This window comes from Corylus avellana, chromosome ca9 (genome assembly GCF_901000735.1).
Source record: "Corylus avellana chromosome ca9, CavTom2PMs-1.0".
NCBI classification, from domain to species: domain Eukaryota; kingdom Viridiplantae; phylum Streptophyta; class Magnoliopsida; order Fagales; family Betulaceae; genus Corylus; species Corylus avellana.
This window is the reverse complement of record NC_081549.1, coordinates 8,526,457-8,546,417: the sequence shown is the minus strand read 5'-3', so window position 1 is coordinate 8,546,417 and position 19,961 is coordinate 8,526,457. Positions and strand designations below refer to the sequence as shown.

The 19,961-nt window shown below is 36.1% G+C and overlaps 2 protein-coding genes across 2 annotated transcripts; both read left to right on the top strand.

Moving 5' to 3' along the window:
- Positions 1-8,197: 8,197 nt before the first annotated feature.
- On the top strand, positions 8,198-11,723 carry LOC132161917 (phosphatidylinositol 4-phosphate 5-kinase 4-like). The gene is made up of 5 exons (XM_059572137.1): positions 8,198-9,381; positions 10,458-10,625; positions 10,992-11,157; positions 11,246-11,362; positions 11,526-11,723. Exons 1-5 carry the CDS (start codon positions 8,198-8,200, stop codon positions 11,721-11,723), a joined length of 1,833 nt encoding a protein of 610 aa, XP_059428120.1.
- A 773-nt stretch (positions 11,724-12,496) lies between these two features.
- LOC132162257 (uncharacterized) lies at positions 12,497-13,042 on the top strand. The gene is made up of 2 exons (XM_059572518.1): positions 12,497-12,622; positions 12,710-13,042. Exons 1-2 carry the CDS (start codon positions 12,497-12,499, stop codon positions 13,040-13,042), a joined length of 459 nt encoding a protein of 152 aa, XP_059428501.1.
- Positions 13,043-19,961: the final 6,919 nt, after the last annotated feature.

Below are 19,961 nucleotides of genomic sequence, written 5' to 3'. Positions count from 1 at the left end.
GAAAAAAAAAAAAAGGGTGGTTTAGGGGTGGCTCGCCGGCCACCCCATAGGCCATGGGGGTGGCTGGTGAGCCACCCCCAGGCCTGTTGGGGTGGCTGCCCATGGGGGTGGCCGCTGAGCCACCACAAGAGCCATAGGGTGGTCGCCAAGCCACCGATCTACTAGTTAATTGGTCTGGAGGTATTGCCAATAACTCTCTCCAACTTAATCGAATTAATCGGTTTAACATTAGGGGCGTTATAAATAGAAGGTACCCAAATAAATCTTAGCTCCTATCCCACTTTAGAGGGAGCTGGGTGATTAAGAGGTAGTTGAAGTTTTGTAATGTAAGCCCTTAAATACTAGTCATATTTTCCATGTGGTAAGATTTGTAATGTAAATGTTGTGTATTGAATACAAGACCTACTACAGGAGTGAAAAAATGTTTTCATTGGTGTGAAATAAGAAGCCTTAAAAACATACACTCCAGAGGAGCTAGCATTTCCTAAAATTATATTAACTTGAATGTGGTCCTTTAACTTGAGAATTAAATTGAATGTCCTTTCCAAATTTTTTCCTACAATTAGTCTGGAAAGACTTAGGCTTTACTTCTTCCCCAAGAAATGGAACATGCCATTTTCACCAGGCAAGTCTTGTTATTCCTTGGATAAGATAAAACATATAAAGTTCATTTCTTGTCGATTTTTTTGTAACCCCATCCTCCATTGTCACAACCATTTCAAAGTAGAAGAGAAAGATGGGTAGTTCTCTCAAGAAATTTTCTTCCGGTACCATTACTCTTTATCTATCTATCTCTCTCTGGTTGTTTTAAGATATTAGCAAATGAGCACATTTACAATTCATCATTTTTTATTTTTTAATTATGATAGCCATGATATGTAGCTAGTGAATGATGGATAAATTGTTTTCGAAATGAATGCTATTTTGGTATTTCCTTCATTATGATTTAGGGTGGTCTTATGAACGATCCTACCTCATGATTTTTAAATCTCATGGTTCAGGTCATGTTGATACATAAGTATAAGACGATATAGTTCACTCTAACTTGACCTGTATACTTAAATGAGTGAGATCCCTCAACTCTAGTCCGCTAATTTTGTTTTGGGTTCATGTTAATTTTGCAAGTCGTGTCAAAAATTGCAAGAAGTGAATAACATTTCAAGAATTGTCCAAATGTAGAACTTGTCTCATATAGGAAATCAGCTGTGCAATATTTGTATGCTTGGGTTGTGGATAACTTTGATTTTTTCTAATATTTTTTATAGTTTTTGAATAGACCATTAATTATCAATAACCTTTTTTGATATTCATGTAGGAAGTGTTGAAAAGAATGCCAAAGAAATTCGTCCCATTATAGAAAAATGCTTTGATTCCCATTTTTCAAATGCGAAGGTATTGAACTTAGCTGACTTTTACCGGGCATTATATGAAACCGTCAAGTAATTATCTACCTCATCTTCTACATTTCATCTTTGGTCTCATAGGAGACATTTGTGTGCACTTCATTTGTTTCTACGCTACCTGTGACACAAATAAATTGTGTTTATTTTAACCAATATTTTGAGAAATCAACAAAAATTTGGGTTGCACACGATTTTGTGTACCAAAGGCTAGGGCACTAGAGAGAGCCTACAATGTAAGATTCAATTCCTCCTGCCACTACCTAACTCTAAATTTACATGCTTCAAATGTTTCACCATGATAGGGGCATGTTGTGTTTGGTTTTGATTTTGGACTTAGTTTGTATAAGGTGAAAGGTTTATTTATGAGAAAATGCTCCACCTCAGTTAGGAGCTCACCAGCATACAATGTGTCTAACGAAAATACTCAATGAAAGAGTAATGATATTTAATTGACTGTTATACGATTGTCATACAATTGGATGATGTGGCAATGAAAATAATCCCTTAGTTTTTTCACTGTTAGATCTTAAAGTTGTATGGCAAATTTGTAGTAGTCTACTACATAGCATTACTCATTTTTATTTTTATTTTAAAGAAAACCTATTCAAGATTGTTTGTTGATTAGAAATCAAAAAATGGGTTTGATTTGGATTACTTGAACATGACTCCTTTGGTAAATAGTTAAGTCAACCCAAACTCATTCAAGATGGATTGAATTGGATTGTAATTCATTGGAATGAGCAAGAATTTACAAATCATATATATATGCTCATATAAGGAGAACTTGGAGCCTCCAACTCACATTGTCTTTATCATATAAGTTAACCAACTAATTAAATCCACTTGAGAAAAATGATGAAGAGCGAATGTAATGGATGCTAGATTTGGCTAGATGCTGTAAAAAAAAAAAAAAAAAATACAACATATGTGTTTTATATTTTTCAACGGTTCAGATTTAATTTCAAGTTTTTCATGAGAAAAAGAAAGTGAAATAAAATCTGGCCCGTTGAAAAAATTAGAACGCATATACTGTAGTTTTTATTTTTTTTATTTTTTATTTTTTATAGTACTTCAACAAAATTCAGGATGCTAGCCCGTGCAACGAAGACTTGTAAATGGTAGTTGTATATTGTTGGCTAAAATTTTGGTGATCCCAATGGTGTTCTAAGTGCCAAAATCACATGGGTGTCTGGACGGGATGCATAGCTGTCCGGACGGACATCAGTGCTGCAAAGTGTCTTTTTCCCGAGAGCCTCGTTTGCACCTTCGTCTGCAAGCCGTACAGACGAGATAGACAAACATGAAAACCCAAGAGCCTCGTTTGTAAGCCGTCAAGACACGCTGCGCCAAGAGACGCTGCAAAGTAATGTCGAAGCGATGTTGCCCTAAGCCTCGTCTGGATGGACATACTCCCTGTCCAAACAGCCTTCTATGTGAACTTAGTTTCCCATGTTTTACAAGCCCCATCCGGACGAGCCCACTTACCGTCTGGACGGCCCACAGCTTCTAGGTCTATTTTACAATGTAATTGAGTTCTAACTAGACTAGAGGTCTTTAGGCTTTATATATAGATCTCTACAGAACTGTATAGATACAGATTTTCCCAGAGAGTTCATGAGAGGTTGTGCTAAGACAGAGTTTATATTGTGTGATAAATCGTGCCTCTTAGAGTATTTGTTAGTTTGAATTGTGTGCTCCATTGAGAATTCTATCGGAAGGATCAGATAAAGGAGAATTATGTGTGAAGAAGATTGTGAGCAAGGAGACGAGTTGGGGGCTTGTCGATCTTACAGAACCAAGGACTTGCAAAGGGTTGTATGTGTTCCCCGTGTCTATAATCTCAAAATATTTTCTTATAGTGATTTTCTTAATTTGGCTGCCTCGGAGAGGTTCTACTTCTAGAACGATTTTTAAAAGGTTTCCTCTTCGTCACCAAAATCAGTGTGTCTGATTGATTTACTGTTTTGATTATTTTGGTGATTGATTGTTTATAGATTGCTATCTGTTAATGCCGCATATTGTGTGATATACACCTGCATAGCATTTTTCAGTAAGCTTATGCCATTGAAGTTTTTTGACCACTGATGTGGTTTTTTCAAAGCAAAAATATATCAATAATAAATTATCACTCACAATAGTATGAATCCTTGTAGGATAAGGCTATATAGAGGGTGTTGAACCTCAAGGAATGCAGGGGTGTTGTTATCAAGTTTATGAAGATTAAAAATAACTTAAGAAAATATGATTGATTTTGTTGTTGACTAAAGGTCATAAAATAAACGCAAAAGAGAATTGAATTAAAATAGAGAGAGAGAGAGTGTGAGTGAGAGAGAGAGAGAGAGAGAGAGAGAAAGAGAGAGTAGGGTATTGACTTCACCTCTATCCGCACATCAATGGTCAATCATATTTAATTAGAGAAATTCATTCTATGCATGATAAAATAAACAAGAAATTACCATATTAAGGAACAAGTATAATCAATTTTCGGTTGGCATGGACCGTCCATCTAACCACTAAGATGCAGTACAATCCGTGTTCCCTAAGTATGGATTATCTAATTCCTTAATAGGATACATGCAATTAAGGGATTAGCATAACCCATCTTCGGTTGGCACAAACCGTCTAGCTAAATTACACTAAACTAGGGTGTAGTGTTGTGCAAATTTATTTAACTCGCAAGTGCACAAATCGTTTGTAGTTTAATGGATTGCAATTACGAGGTTGATCTCACAGAGAATTGTATTTTTGAAAGAGTAATTTATATCTAAACTAATTAAATCCCAATCTAGTTTCGAAAGTGTTTTGATTTTGGTTTTGAAAATTTAAAAGACTAAACATAAACTTAATAAACTAAGTAAATCAATAGATAAAGGCACTAAGGATGCGGAATCTATACTCATCAAATCATAATAACATATTTTATATTCATCAATATTAATCCGAAGTTCTCACAATTTAAATCTTATGTATGTTTTACTATGCTTCAAAGAATTAATCAAAACCATCATATGTATCCATTCATTGACCAAATCACAAGAGGAATCCAAATTTAATTGAAACACCAGATGTAGCCGTAGAACAAATCACAAGGGATATCCAATTTTTATGAGTTAAAAACCAAGCAATCAATTATGTGAAATTACCCTAAATCATCAAGTGTATCCTTGAATCACAACAAGATATCCAAGAATCATGCCACATATCGAAAAGAAGTAAAACAATTGAAATAATAAACCAATAAAATCAGAATAATAAAAGCTTACAATAAAACGATGTTGTTCTTCATCGGTGAGGCTTTATCCCCAACCTTAGTTGAGAATTTAGCTTCACATGACTATGAAACTAAAACCTAAACCTAAAGAAAAACTAAACTAAAAGAAAAGCTATGGATTACATTCTGTCTCCAAAATTGTATCCCAAAATTAGTCTCTGAAATTCTATATCTTTTCTTGAATGAAAAGAGGTCTATTTATAGGCTTAGGGAAGTCTTAGAAGCTTCGGAGGTCTGTCTCCCAGTCAAAATAGAAGTCTGAAATCGGAATAGGATACGTCTAGATTTGTGTCCTCTTATTGCGGGGCAATTTTGGCATAGTAACCATCTGAATTGGGAAAATACTATTTCAAAATGAACTCTAGTATTTTGAGTTATCTTTCCAATGCTCCTTGAATCACTTCAATCAGATATTTGAACAGAAAGTTATGATCAAAATACTGAGACATGTGCAGAATCTGAATTTGAATTCAATCCAAAATCTGATCCAATCTGAAATTTAATCCAATCTGATCTTTAATCCGATTTAACATTTTCTTTTGATTTGGTTAAACTTAACCACATCAACTAGGTCTTCTCAAAGTATGCTTTCTTCCAAACTTTGCATGTTTTTCCTTTAAAGCTGTAGTTTTTCTTCAATGACCTACAAAATACTAAGAATACAAAACATTAAATAACAACACAACTAAAAGATTAACTAATGTAAATAAAGGGGTCCAAATATGGAATATTTGGCACTTATCATGTGGTACGATCCGTCTTCCCTAGTCATGGCCTATCTAACCCTCTTGATCATATGTCAATTGAAACCGTTGTATAATCATCATCCCTATAATCACAGAAAATAAGAATGATTTGAGTTCTATAAAAGTGAAAGTCTTCCTAAGACAAGATAAAAATTTCACCAATATTCAGTTTGAAATTAGGGGAAAATACACTTTACCCCCCTAAACTATCCACTCATTTGCACTTTTAACCCCAATGTTTAAAAAGTGATACTTTACCCCCCCCCCCAAGTATCTAACATTGACACTTGACCCCCATAAAGTACACTTTATCCCCTAAAGTATTTTGAGTTGGCACTTTACCCTCCCCCGAAGTAACTAAGTTTTAGGGGGGCAAAGTGTCAACTCTAGGGGGGTAAAGTGTCACTTTTTAAACATTGAGATTAAAAGTTCAAATGGGTGGATAGTTCAAGGAGTAAAGTTTATTTTCCCCTTGAAATTAAGAACAATTGCATTTAAACATGAAGAACAATATCAAATTGTAGCAATCCTCATAATTATACAGCCAACATGGATAAATTGAAAATCTATAAATTAAGATACAATCAAACCATTGTGGTTGGATAGGGTTACATCAATACCCCACGAGGGGTTTAGCAACTCATGACGCTACTGAGATGGCCTCCTATCATAATCTATTTTCCTTCAACTCTTCAAGCCTTCAGAAAGTATTTACTGAATTTTTTCTCTAGGTAGCAATTTTTCTTTCTTCAATGTTTAGAGGCCTATTTATAGGGATTAGGAGAACCCTAGAAGCCCTAGAAACCCTTGGAAAATCATAGGTTAGTCTTCTAGTCTAGGAGACTGAAAACCCAATCCAAGGTGAAAAAGAAGTTATGTCGTGTGCTGGATGCCCGAGTACGCTCGAGCCCAAGGAGGAGTGCGCTCGAACCTAAGTGTTGCTGCACTCGATCCCAGGTCTCTAGAGTGCATCCAAATTGTCCTTTGAGCCCGATTTTCACTGGAATTCTCGCATCTGTCATATAAAACCCTGAGACACGAAAACAAAACAAAATCAAACAAATAACAACACTAAGAAATTAACATATGCGAGTTAAGGGGATTGAATGTGCAACATTTGGCGCACTAACATATTACATGGTTGATTCTTTGTAGACTAACCACCAAGACCAAAAAAAGTCATTGATGAAGGAAGAGTTTGAAAGAATCCTTCGAGAAGTGATTACTGATACAGGATTTTCAAACATCGATGCAACGGATACACTTCTCTACGTATTTGGTGTCCTAGTAACTGCATTGTTTCTCAAGAACCAAGTAATGCCACGTGCAATTCCTAAAGAAAATTTTCTCCCCAGGAATCACTTCTGTCACTGTCTTCATTCTTGCCAAACTTAATAAGATATGAATTAAAGATATGTGATTGAATTGTATTATGTTAATAACCAACATGCATGTATTATATAGTGTACAAGTTTTTTAATTAATGCCCCATGATTGGTTAAAATAAGATGCCTTACTCAGCACCAACTTTATTGAAAATTAGGTTGTAATAAAGCCGTCTAACTACTCAATATATATGTGTGTGAGCACGTTTGTGCGTACGCGTGCATGGAAATGTAATATGACCATCTAACTTCTCTTACACAAACTAAATGATCAATAGCCAAAAATATTTGACCAAATAAACTGTATGTAACCTCTATGCTTGCAAATTATCCTGACAACCGTGTATTTGATTTAAATTATCACAAAGGGAGAAACACCTATGCCCATTTTCTTACTAATGCATATCTTCTGTCTTTATATGTTATCCAGTTATGTATTGAAATGTTAACTAGGGAGATTCTCAACTCATTTCCAAAAAAGCCTATGGTTTTAACTCAATTTTTAGAAATTGAGTTAGATAATTATAATGTTGCATTTGGGGAGATGACATGGTATAAGACAGAGAGTATACTAAGAGTAATTTATTAATATATATATATATATACTTTTGGTCTGATTTTTTTAATCCAAATTTAGCAATCAATTAGCAAAGCTCCCCTATTTTTGTAAGATAAGCATAAAAATAGTAAACATGAGCTTTCTTTTCACCCTTTTCTCCAAATGTTATGGTTTGCAGAGTTTGTAGGAGATGAAAGAGTCTCTCTCGCTCTCTGAATCACAAGGGTAGAAAGAACATAGGAGAAAAAAGTGCACGCTTTAACCAATTAGGGAATGAATACTTCCATTACAGTTTTTTCAGTCAAATGTCAACCTAAAAAATTAAATTTCAATCCAACACACCTAGTGTCTTGCAGGCCCTCTTGCCCAATTCTCTTGTGAGACGTGTCCATATGCATACATTTCATTGTATGAATACTATCAACAGTTGCTGTGACAATAGCGTAACCCTAAATAATTAGAAAAATTAAAGACAAAAAATTTAAACCACGATGATTGTTTGTGTTCAGAAAGAAAAGGCAACCTTTGGTTCAATCATTGTATTCACTTCCTTCACACCCAAAAACAAAGAAGGAAAAAAAACTCTTGTCCTTCCGTGTAGATGTATTGATCATTAATGCCATTTTGATTTCATTTCTTCCTCCAGGCCTTCTTGATTTCCTTCAAATGAGTATTTTCCTATCTCATTTTGCATTTCTATCGAACAACCCCACTATAAAAAGTATAAATTTGTAAAGAATATTCATATATATATATATATAGAGAGAGAGAGAGAGAGAGAAAGAGAGAGAGAAATACATATTTAAAAATAAAAGGAAGAAAAGTGTAGCAGAATGAGCAAAGAAAAAGGTGTTTTAAAGGCATGGGAAGCTACGGTACGCAAGACACAGGCAGCAAAAAAACGCGCCAACAACCTCTTCAGCACAACGTCGGTAGCTCATGTACAAGGTGACAAAAACAATGATGAAAACGACAGCAAAGGAAGCGACAAATTATACCATGTCGAGAAGGTCTTTCCTAACAATGACTACTACACCGGCCAATGGTCCAACAACTTTCCCCATGGACAAGGGAAGTACCTTTGGACTGACGGTTGCATGTACGTAGGGGAGTGGACCAGAGGCAAAACAACGGGGAAAGGTAGGTTTAGTTGGCCTTTTGGCGCTACATATGAAGGCGAGTTCAAGAATGGTTATATGGATGGGACCGGCATGTATATAGGTTCTAATGGGAATACCTATAAAGGTCAATGGGTCATGAATTTGAAGCATGGACATGGCATGAAGAATTATGCCAGTGGAGATTGGTATGAAGGAGAATGGCGGCGAGAGATGCAAGAAGGTAAAGGGAGGTATCAATGGAAGAATGGGAGTTATTACACTGGAGAATGGAAGAAAGGAGAGATATGTGGAAAGGGTACGTTTGTTTGGGCTAATGGGAATATATATGATGGATTGTGGGAAAAGGGGTTGCCTAAAGGCAACGGAACTTTCAAATTGCTTGATGGGAGTTCTTATGTTGGGAACTGGAGCAAAGATCCAAGTGAGCAAAATGTGACTTATTATCCATCAGTCTCATCCTCGGAAGCAAATCATGAATGGGATCCGCATGATATCTATAATGTTGATTTGGGCGACTACAAGATTTGTCCTAGCGAAAAGGTTTTGATTTTGCCATCGCAAAAGAAGCTGGCGTTTTGTAGGTCCTCCAAGTTTGAGGATAGTTTGAAGCCTACGAGAACCTCGACTGATGGGAAGGTGAGCATGGGCATGGAGAAGCCATTGGATAGATTGCACATGTGGGATGGTGATGGTGATGGTGATGAGTCTAGTGATGTTGCTGGTAGGATTCCAATGGTGGAGAATTTGGAGGATGATTTGTTGGATCTGCATATCAATGATGTAAGTCCAAGGGGGCTACCAATGGCAGTGCCAAGGAGAGCAGAGAAACAAGGAGAGACAATATCCAAAGGGCACAAGAATTATGAGCTCATGCTCAATTTGCAGTTGGGAATCAGGTATTCCTGATACTATTAGGCTTTTCTAACCTTTTTTTTTTTTTTTATGTAATATGCTTTATTTCAACCATTAATTTATGTCTTTGTTGTCAATGTCATTTTCTTTTATTTCTTTATTTATCCAAAGATTTGGTTTAGTTAGAGCAAAGAATTCTAGTATACCATTAATTGTTTGTTTTCTCTTTATCATGGAGTAGCTAACACTTCATATATATATATATATTGTCACTAAAATTTTGAATTCATTGTATTGAATATTGATGCATGTCAAATTTTGAAACTCCACTTTATTAAGTCAAAAGCAACTATTTCATTTTTTTTCTTTTTTTATTATGGTTCTAGAATTAAGGAAGGAAGTTTAAATTCAACATGTTTTCTATTTCTTGTACTAATTTTGCTCAGCAATCAATTGACAAATAATGACTAGAAGTGACTATATTGCTCGAATAGTTGTCACACAACAATGCTCTCACTATTGCTTTGATACTACTTTTGCTAGTGGATACTCCCCCATTGATTTATTCTTATGAAATTGGTCCAATTTTTTGTTACAAATTCATTGGTCTTGATCTTTTTAGCTAGTAAAGTTCCGACTAATTTTCTTCTATCTCTAATTCTATTTAATAAGTTAACTGTTAAGATTCTGGAATAAAACTTGATATTTAACTTTCTTCATAGGAGTTTTGTTAAGCAATGGTAGGCAATAATAATGGAAGACATGACGTTTTCAATTATGCAATCTTTGGTATTTAGACCAGGCATATAACGTTTTTCAAAAAGGAAAGTTCTGTCAATTCATTAGAAATTACTTCTTACTACAATAATTTGTGCATGTTTCTTATGTTTATTGAAACTTTATTGTATTGTTCGTCATTCCTTAATGAACAAAAATGACTTCAAAGTAATAAAACAATGAACACTAACATAGTCTACAAAATTGAAGGAAGGTATGTTTCTTTTCCTTGGCTTACTCCAGTTTTAAAGGTAAAAAGCTTAAAATTTTCCCTTTCTTGAATTGAACTGTTCTTGTAGACATATGATGGATTAGTGTATCCTTGTGTGGATTGATTGGACAGGCATTCTGTTGGAAGACCTACTCCAGCTACATCCCTTGATTTGAAGCCTTCCAATTTTGACCCCAAGGAAAAGGTATGGACTAGATTTCCTCCAGAAGGATCCAAGTACACCCCACCACATCAGTCTAGTGAATTTAGATGGAAGGATTACTGCCCATTGGTCTTCAGGTGAAGCCTTGAAATATAATATCTTTTTTCTTTTCATTTAATTTATGTTGCATTTATGGTGTTAATAATGAATTATCATTGTCACAACTTGCAATTGAGCCTTTCAACTTGGAAAATGGGTTATTGAGAAAGATTGCCAAGTATCTAAATGTGGAAGATGATTGAATTCAAGGGACTGCCTTGAGAGAGGGAAAAAGACTAATAAAATATTTGATAGAATGATTTAGATCATAACAATTTTAAATAGTATAAAGTGCTATTTTCTTTGAAAAAGAAATAAAAGAATCCACCATTTAAGCTAACATAGTCAACCATATGGTTTAATATCATTTTGTTATCCTAATTATTTTTCTTTCTTTTCTCCAGGACTTTAAGGAACTTGTTCAATGTGGACCCAGCTGATTACATGATATCAATATGTGGGAATGATGCTCTTCGGGAACTCTCTTCTCCTGGTAAAAGTGGTAGCTTCTTTTACTTGACCAGTGATGACCGCTACATGATAAAGACTATTAAAAAGGCAGAAGTAAAAGTGAGTATCAATACATATATTTGCCTAAAATTTGTCCTTTTGAAATACTGTTCTTTAATTTTAATTCAACGGTTTATTCATCATGCAGGTGATTTTAAGGATGCTTTCTGCCTATTATAACCATGTTCGAGCCTTTGAAAACACACTAGTAACCAAATTTTATGGCCTGCATTGTGTTAAGTTAATTGGGCCTATCCAGAAGAAGGTAGTTGTACTATTAGTGCCATACAAACCAACATGCAAGAAAATTGTGTGAATTAAGTGAACGGTGTTTTCTTTTCTTCTTTTTTTCTTTCTTTTCTCAATATTAAGGAATATGTCCTCTATTACTGATTATGTACACATATGTAACGTGGTTGATGATATAGGTACGCTTTATCATAATGGAGAATCTCTTTTTCACTGAATATACCATCGATAAACGCTTTGACTTGAAGGGATCTTCCCTTGGCCGCACAACAGATAAGCCTAAGACAGAGATTGATGAAACTACCATCCTTAAAGACCCTGATCTGAACTTTATTTTCCAACTACAGAAGTCATGGTTTCAAGAGTTTTGCAGGTGAACATAGTTTAAACCCTTCTTTCTCTTAAATGCTTTTATTTAAGGAGACACTTCACTTACAAATGGGTATACCAAAAATATTCCATTTAATCTTAACCCAAAAGACCCAATCAACTTTTTCTCAACAATAAACAACATAACCGATCGATGAGAAGAAGGAAAATTGAAAGGTATTAGGTTACCAAAAATGTCTACAATTCACTCAAATCCGTTTTTCTCACCAACAAAAATTTCTTACCTTAAACCCATAATCACATTTCTCAAAGAAACATCAAAGTTTTTAGCTTTTCTTAATCATTAAAGATCAATCTTAGCATTTTAGAATAAAGGTCTTACTCAAAATTGTCATTGTTTCATTACTAGTCAGAAATTTGAAGACCCTTTTGTGTAAAAAAAAAAAAAAAAAAAAAAAAGATCCCTGGGAAGGTGGGGTTGGTGGGGGTCGAAGTGTTGGAGAGGGAGGGGACTAGACAACCTCAAATTTGCTCTTAGTGTTGTGGGGAGCACTCTTGTACTATGATTTCAAGAGTATTTGTGCTCAAAGTACTATGATTGACCATCTCTCTTTTTCCTATTTGTTTCGAATTACTCTTTCATATATATGTGTGTGTGTGTGTGTTAGCCTCTTTTAAACTTAGTCTCAAAGGAGGTATGTCAAAATGGTTTTCTGCACTGACACATTTGAGTTGTTGAGATGAGTTCGTTTGGGTGAATATTAGGATTGAGGAATGATACATAACTTTTTGTTCTCTTTTGGGTAGGCATAAGAAAATAATGTCCCCAAACGGCGATGCATCTAGTGGACGTCCATTATGCCACTGTGGTGTTCCTGCCTATTTATGGAACTCTTGGACAAGTGCCAATTTCGGTAGAAAGTGGTACGGATGTGTAAATTATAAGGTAATTTTTGAAATTTATTTTTTCCATTTGTTTATTTATTTTTTGTTGGTAATTTGTGACATTATTTCTTATTTGTTTATCATGCAGAAACCTGGTGATTGTGGGCTTTTTGAGTGGGCTGATCACGAAATGTGCATTTATGAAAAAAGTTTGATGGAGCGGCTGAAGGACAAAGAAGAGGGAATGAGGGTTGAAATTGCTAGACTCGAAAAATTGATGGAAACAGAATCGACAAAATACAAGGCGAATATGGAGAGTCAATTTTCCCAATTTCAACTGCAGTTAGATTTGTATCAAACTAAGGAGAAGGCGTACCAATCTAGAGAGAAATTGTACCAGGCTGCTTTAGTTTTTATTATTTTGCTTTTGCTATTTTATGTTTGTGGTTACAACAATAATAGTAGTTGTGAGATGTGTTAAGATGATTTTAGGAATAGTATCTTTTTATGTAGTCTTGGGAGCACACATTTTAGCAATTGAACCATTCCATAACTATGTAAGTGTGTATGTCTATGTATTTGTACTCCTCTTTTTTTAGTATAAGAACTTTATGTTTGTATGTGTATTTGTGCAACTCCGTTGATACATATGTATGTGTATAATGATACTCGTATTAAAGATCTTAATTATGTGTTATTTCTTGTTGTGGCCGGGAGATTTTCCCATATCAGAGATTTAAGAATAGCCTAATGGCATGTTTCGCTTGCCTATGAACGTCATAACCAAAAATCATGGTTGTCCAAAGTTTCACATCTTTGCTCTCCATTATATCAAAAATGTCAAAAGCCTTCTCTAAGAAGCAAAATTTTCAACCATGCCACTTTTAGCAGACTTATCTATTATACAATTTCATGTAACAACATCCTCTTTAGTAGCTTCACTGAAAATCCTATGCCCTAATTTGTACTGACCTAGGGAAAAATGCTAGTCACATCTGTGTTATCACACCTGAAATAACTAGTCAATTTGGAACTTCCTTAAAATTCATTATAAAACCCAATTTCACTAAGTAACAAGGCAATGTGGAACTTACCATTCATAACTATATTTATAAACCACCCACTCTATGTGGGCTACTACTCATCTTCCCAATATGAGATCGAGGTGTTACAAAATGACTCGCATTATCAGGTCTGAATAGTTATTCGTATGTCCATAGAATATTATTGGAAGCTCCGGGTCTGTAATTCATACATAATACTTACAATGGATAATTACAACTATAGTAATCTCAAATCATGTGATTCTATTTTTGCATATTTTTACATTGTTTTGTTTTATGGGCGACACTATCGATCAATTGCTAATTAGCTGGCTTGAGAATGTAGCCAGTAACCCTTCCAAGATTAAATAGAATTAATCAGTTTAAATTTTGGGGGTGTTACAAGGATCATGCTAGAGTAGTGCATCAGAAGAGTGGTGAGCGCATAACTCACAAGTACCAAGATCAAATGTTTATCCAACTTGGCATGTCACCAAGGGAAGCACCAAGAGTTGTTAAGAACGCTTAGATTACTCCGCCTAATTGAATGGAAAAAGGCTATAGTTTGATAGGTTTGTTTGTGGGACAATGATGGCTCAGAATCAAATCGTTAGGATGACCCAAACGATCAAGCATTGGATGGAGATTTGTGCTCTTGAGATTGAGCAGCCACTCAAAGCAATGGTGTCTATTATGCCATACGAAAATCTCCACTCACATCAAAGTCCACACAAAATTTACAAAAATATCTGTAGATGAGTTTGGAAAGCGACAACTGATCGAACAAGAGAAAATTCAAGACATTAAAGAAGAATACACTAATCTAACACAAACTCACCGCAGATCATGGGTAGATAATGGAGCTATTTAAAAATATTATAGTTTAGAGTTGGAATGAGCTAGTATGTGAGTCTACTACTTGGCACTGCCACCTAAAATATCCAAAATTCCTAACTTCTTCTTGAGTCTATGTTGTAAAGATATGTGGTTGACCCATCACATGTGCCAGACAATGAACTACATTTTAACGTCGTCATCTAATGGGGTGATCTACGAGTTTCGTGAGAGCCACGATACTTGGTTGTGCCATCAGGTCACTATATGCCTTCGACTTGGCTATAGGATTTTCAGCTTTCTACAATTTTGCAAACAGAACCCTCATGTTCAACATGGAAGGAGACGAAGGACACAACCACCTGAGGAAAACACTGAAAAATCTTCAGATGAGATACCATTCATAGTTGTGAGGATTACATTGAGGATTGGACACCGAGTATCCAGAAATTAGCCGATAGTTTGAGATCTCGTCATTGGATGCGCAACATATTCCAGAGGACAAAGAAGAAGGACTACGGGTGAGGAGTTGACGCTATCCTTCACTGTAGATGTAAAATTATATGAACACGAGATATTTGGCCAGGATAATTTTCCTATTGGACTGTTGATGTGCAAATTATAATTACTCGCAAGTGCACGAGTCGTGTGCAGTACAACTTGTGTAAGTGCAAGGTCGATCCACAAGGAATTGCGTTGCAAAAATTAATTTCTATCTAAACTAATCATATTTTAACCTAGCACCGAATTGTTTATGCAAAATGGTAAACAAAATAAAAACTGAAATTAAATCAAATGATAAAAACACTAAGATTTTCAGAATCCACCTCACCAAATCAAAGCACATATAATTATGTTTGTTCATACATCCGAATTTCAATAAAATCTCATGCATTTTCTTTTGTTTTTATAAAACCCTATTGAAAAATTCAATGAATCCATCTGTATTTATGAAAAAAAATGCATATCCAGTTTAGTTCAAAAGATCCAATGTATTCATGCTTTGCACAAAAGACAATGGATATCCAAAGTAAACCAAAAGATGCAATGTATCCGTTGGATGAAACACAATGAATATCCAACATTTTCACAATTTATAAACAACAATAAATCACAATTTTGTCACACAATTGAGTGGAAATGAACTTACATTACTTTAAACGACGGAATTGTACGAACAAAACATAAAAACATAAAACTAATTAATGGTGAGGCTTCATCTTCAACCTTAGTTGAAGATTTAGCCTCTCATGATAACAAAATCATAAAGAAACTAAATTAACTTCATTAAAATTAAAGCACTTACAAAAGAATTGGAGTTCAAAGCTCCAAGAACCCGAAAAACATGAAAATTGACAAAGCATGGTGCCCCCGGCGTGTCTCCGTATGTTTACAATAGAAAAAAATTATATTTGTAAGCTAATTTTAGGGTTTCAGCACTACCAGGTCGGCCAAGTGTGCCTAATCGCACACGATGTGCTCTCGATCGCACTCGAGCATGCACTTTCCAGTTTCGATGGGCATGAGTGCTATCAATAGAACTATATGTGCATTCGAGCACACTACCTTCGGAATTGGCCATCTCTTATGAAATATGACTTTGTAGATTTTTGAGTTAGCTTTCCAATGACACTAAGATCACTTCAATCCGAGCTCTACAACTCTAGATATGGTCTTTTTAGTAGGACTTGTCGGGTGCTAATAATCGCTCAATCCAAATTTGCTGTCAACGCTCCCTAAAGTGTCTTAAGCCCCAGAATTAATGGGATGAGTTGCATTTTTCCCTTAGCAACCTACAAAACACTAAAACACCAAAACATCAGAAAATAATAAAGCTAAAGGCTTAGCAAATGCAAATGAAGGGGTTCAAATATGCAATATTTTACTCTCATCAACTGTTGTCATATATATAGGAAAAAGTATACAACAGATATGTATGTACAGTTGTTTGAATGAGAAGATAAATCCTAAGCTGTATATGTAGCTTTACAATTATCAACAAAGAAAAGAAAGATTAATAATAAACAATTAGACTTCAAGTAGACTTGGTACATTTGATAAACATGTTGAATTTGTGGGTTATCCATTGAGTATTATTTGCTGGATTAGCCTTGATATGTATCTTAAGTTTTGTGCAGATGTAGAGATGATGTTGGGTTCCATATCTTGTTGACAGAGTTGGTGTTAGATTGCATAGTAACCTTTTCACATTGTATGTGTGTTGTCCTAATCTTGTTGTACTTCAATATTTGAAATGAGAGGATGTGATAAGAATGACACTACAGTAGATACATTAACAGCCCCCTCCAAGCACATTGGAGGGGTAGTGACCATGAGCTTGTCACGCAGAAAGAGAAACTCCAAAAGATAGCTCAAGATGTGAGGCTTATCCTCACATTTATAAATTGACCACCAGCCCCTTACATAAGGGATGTGGGATAACCCCAACAATCTCCCCCTCACACATCGGACCCTAGATCGGAGTAGCGACAACCTGTTTCTCCCGTGTACTGTTGGGCTAAGACTTGTTGGTAAACCTGTGCTCTAATACCAATTGTTGCTATTGTACACAACAATGATGAATAATATAGAATCGAAAAGAGAGATCAAGAGAGAGTCGAGACACATATTTATGCGGTTCGGCAATGTGCCTACGTTCATAGGAGAGAGTGCGGCTATATTTTACTATTCAATGATTTAGGGTTACAATATAACATATTTATAGGAAAACCCTAATTATAAGTATTTTGAAAAACCCCAAAATACCTCCCACAACTTATTTGTCCCCAATCCCACATAAACTAATTACACCCAATGGGCCAGTAGTAGAATATGAGCCACTTGTTCCAACAAAATCATTGAGAAGTCAACCCCTTAGTAAAAATATATGCACCTTGATCTTCATTTGAAATATAAGGAGCAAGCATATCTTTATGCAATATTCTTTTCACAAATAAAATGATAATCTACCTCTATATGTTTAGTTCTAGCATGATAAATTGGATTAGATGCTAAAGCAAGAGCTCCCATATTATCACACCATAATGTAGGTGGATTGTTCAAAGAAATTTTTGATTCCCTGAAAAGCATTCTCAACCAATAGAACTCTGCAGTTGCTAGGGCTGTAATCGAACTAAGCCAAGCCAAGTATTGAATGTTCAAGCTCAGGTCGTTTAATTTTTTTCAAACACAAGCAGAGCTGAAGCTTTCCACCGAACTAAATAATCTATTCAAGCTCTGTTTATTCATTTTTCAACCAAACTTGAGCTTGTTCACAAGCTACCCAATTAATTTAAGGGGAACCTACTTTTTGCCCCCATGAACTACCAACTATACTACTTTGCCCCCATGAACTACCATTTTGTGCCCAAAACTCCTTTCAAAAGATTGAAGTTCAACTGCTTAATGGCCCAATAAGCTCTATGCTCCAACTCCAAGGGAAGATGACATGCCTTCCTGTACACAAGTCGATAGGGTGACATCCCAATCGAGGTCTTGAAAGCTATCCTATATGCCCACAATGCATCACTCAATCCCAGAGACCAATCTTTTCTATTGGGGTTTACCGTCTTTTCCAAAATATGCTTGATCTCTCGATTGGAAATTTCAACCTGTCCACTCGTCTGTGGGTGATACGGGGTGGCAACCTTATGTGTGATGAAATACTTCTTCATCAACTGCTCAAAAGTCCAGTTGCAAAAATGCTTACCTCCATCACTTATAATTGCTCGAGGCGTATCAAAACGAGCAAAGATAGTGTCTCTCAAAAACTGGACCACAACTCTGTGGTCATTGGTCTTGCATGCAACCGCCTCCACCCATTTGGACATATAGTCCACAGCAACCAAGATGTACAAATAGTCAAAGGAGTTCAAGCAAGGTCCAATGAAATCAATACCAAATACGTAAAAAATCTCAACAATCAAAATGGGACTGAGGGGCATCATATTCCTCCTAGAGATACTCCCTAGCTTCTGACAATGCTCACAAGATGTACAATAAGCATGGGCGTCTCTAAAAAGGGTAGACCAATAGAATCCACACTGTAAAATCTTAGCAGCGATCTTCTTAGCACTGAAATGGCCTCCATAAGCATGATCATGACAAAAGTAGATGACATTGGATTGGTCATGCTCAGGTATACACCTCATAATGATCTGATCGAGACAATACTTGAATAGGTAAGGATAGTTCATTATGTCAGCAAACATGGTGCGAGATCATGAGCAATGTGCATCAATTGCTCATCAGGGAAAGTCTCCAAAATGGGGCTGACATCCTCGGTGTAATCCACAGTCAATTTAGACAAATGATCCGCCACCACTTTTTTGGAACCCTTCTTGTCCCGAATTACTATGTCAAACTCCTAAAGTAGCAAAATCCATTAGATCAGACAAGATTTAGCATCTTTTTTGGAAAAAGATACTTCAATGTTGTGTGATCCGAAAAGATGATGACTTTAGATCCTAGCAAATAGGATCTAAACTTGTCTCTCGCAAAAATGACTGCCAACAACACATTCTCCGTGGTGGAGTAATTGCGTTGTACGTCGTTCAGAGTCCTGCTCGCATAGTAAATGACATGGGGAGTCTATCAACACGCTGCCCCAAAACAACTCCGACTGCATAATTCGATGCGTCACCCATGATCTCAAATGGTACACCCCAGTTAGGCGGTTGAATAATGGGTGTGGACGTCAGAATTCTCTTCAGATCCCCAAATGCTATCTTGCAATCCTCATCAAATACAAATGGGGCATCCTTCACCAACAATTTGCACAAGGGCCTGGCAATCTTGCTAAAGTCCTGGATGAATCACCTATAGAATCCTGCACGGCCCAGAAAAGAACAAACCTCCTTCACCGTACGTGGGGGTGGAAGGTTGGAAATCAGATCTACCTTTGCTTTGTCAACCTCAATCCCCCGATGAGATATGATGTGCCCTAGTACAATGCCTTGCTTCACCATGAAATGGCACTTCTCCCAATTGAGCACCAGATTCTTCTCCTTGCACCGCACTAAGACCAAGGTGAGGTGGTGCAAACATTCCTCAAACGATGAACCGAAGACAGAGAAGTCATCCATGAAAACTGCAAGGAAACGTTCTACCATGTCAGAAAAAATACTGATCATGCACCTCTGAAAAGTAGCAGGTGCATTGCTTAATCCAAAGGGCATGCGACGGTAAGCAAACGTCCAAAATGGCAAGTAAACATCGTCTTCTCTTGATCTTCGGGGTCCACAGGGACCTAGTTATATCCTTAATAACCATCCAAGAAGCAATAGTATGCGTGCCCAGCCAAACGTTCCACCATCTTCCTGGTGGCAGCATTTAGCTTGCAGTAGTCTATGCAAACTCTCCTTCCTAACTGAATACAAGTTGGGACCAACTCATCATCCTTTTGCTTTACTACCATCAATCCAGCTTGCTTTGGCACGACATGAATTGGGCTTACCCACTTGCTATCCAAGATTGGATAAATGATCCCTGCATCCAACAACTTAATCACTTCAACCTTCACAA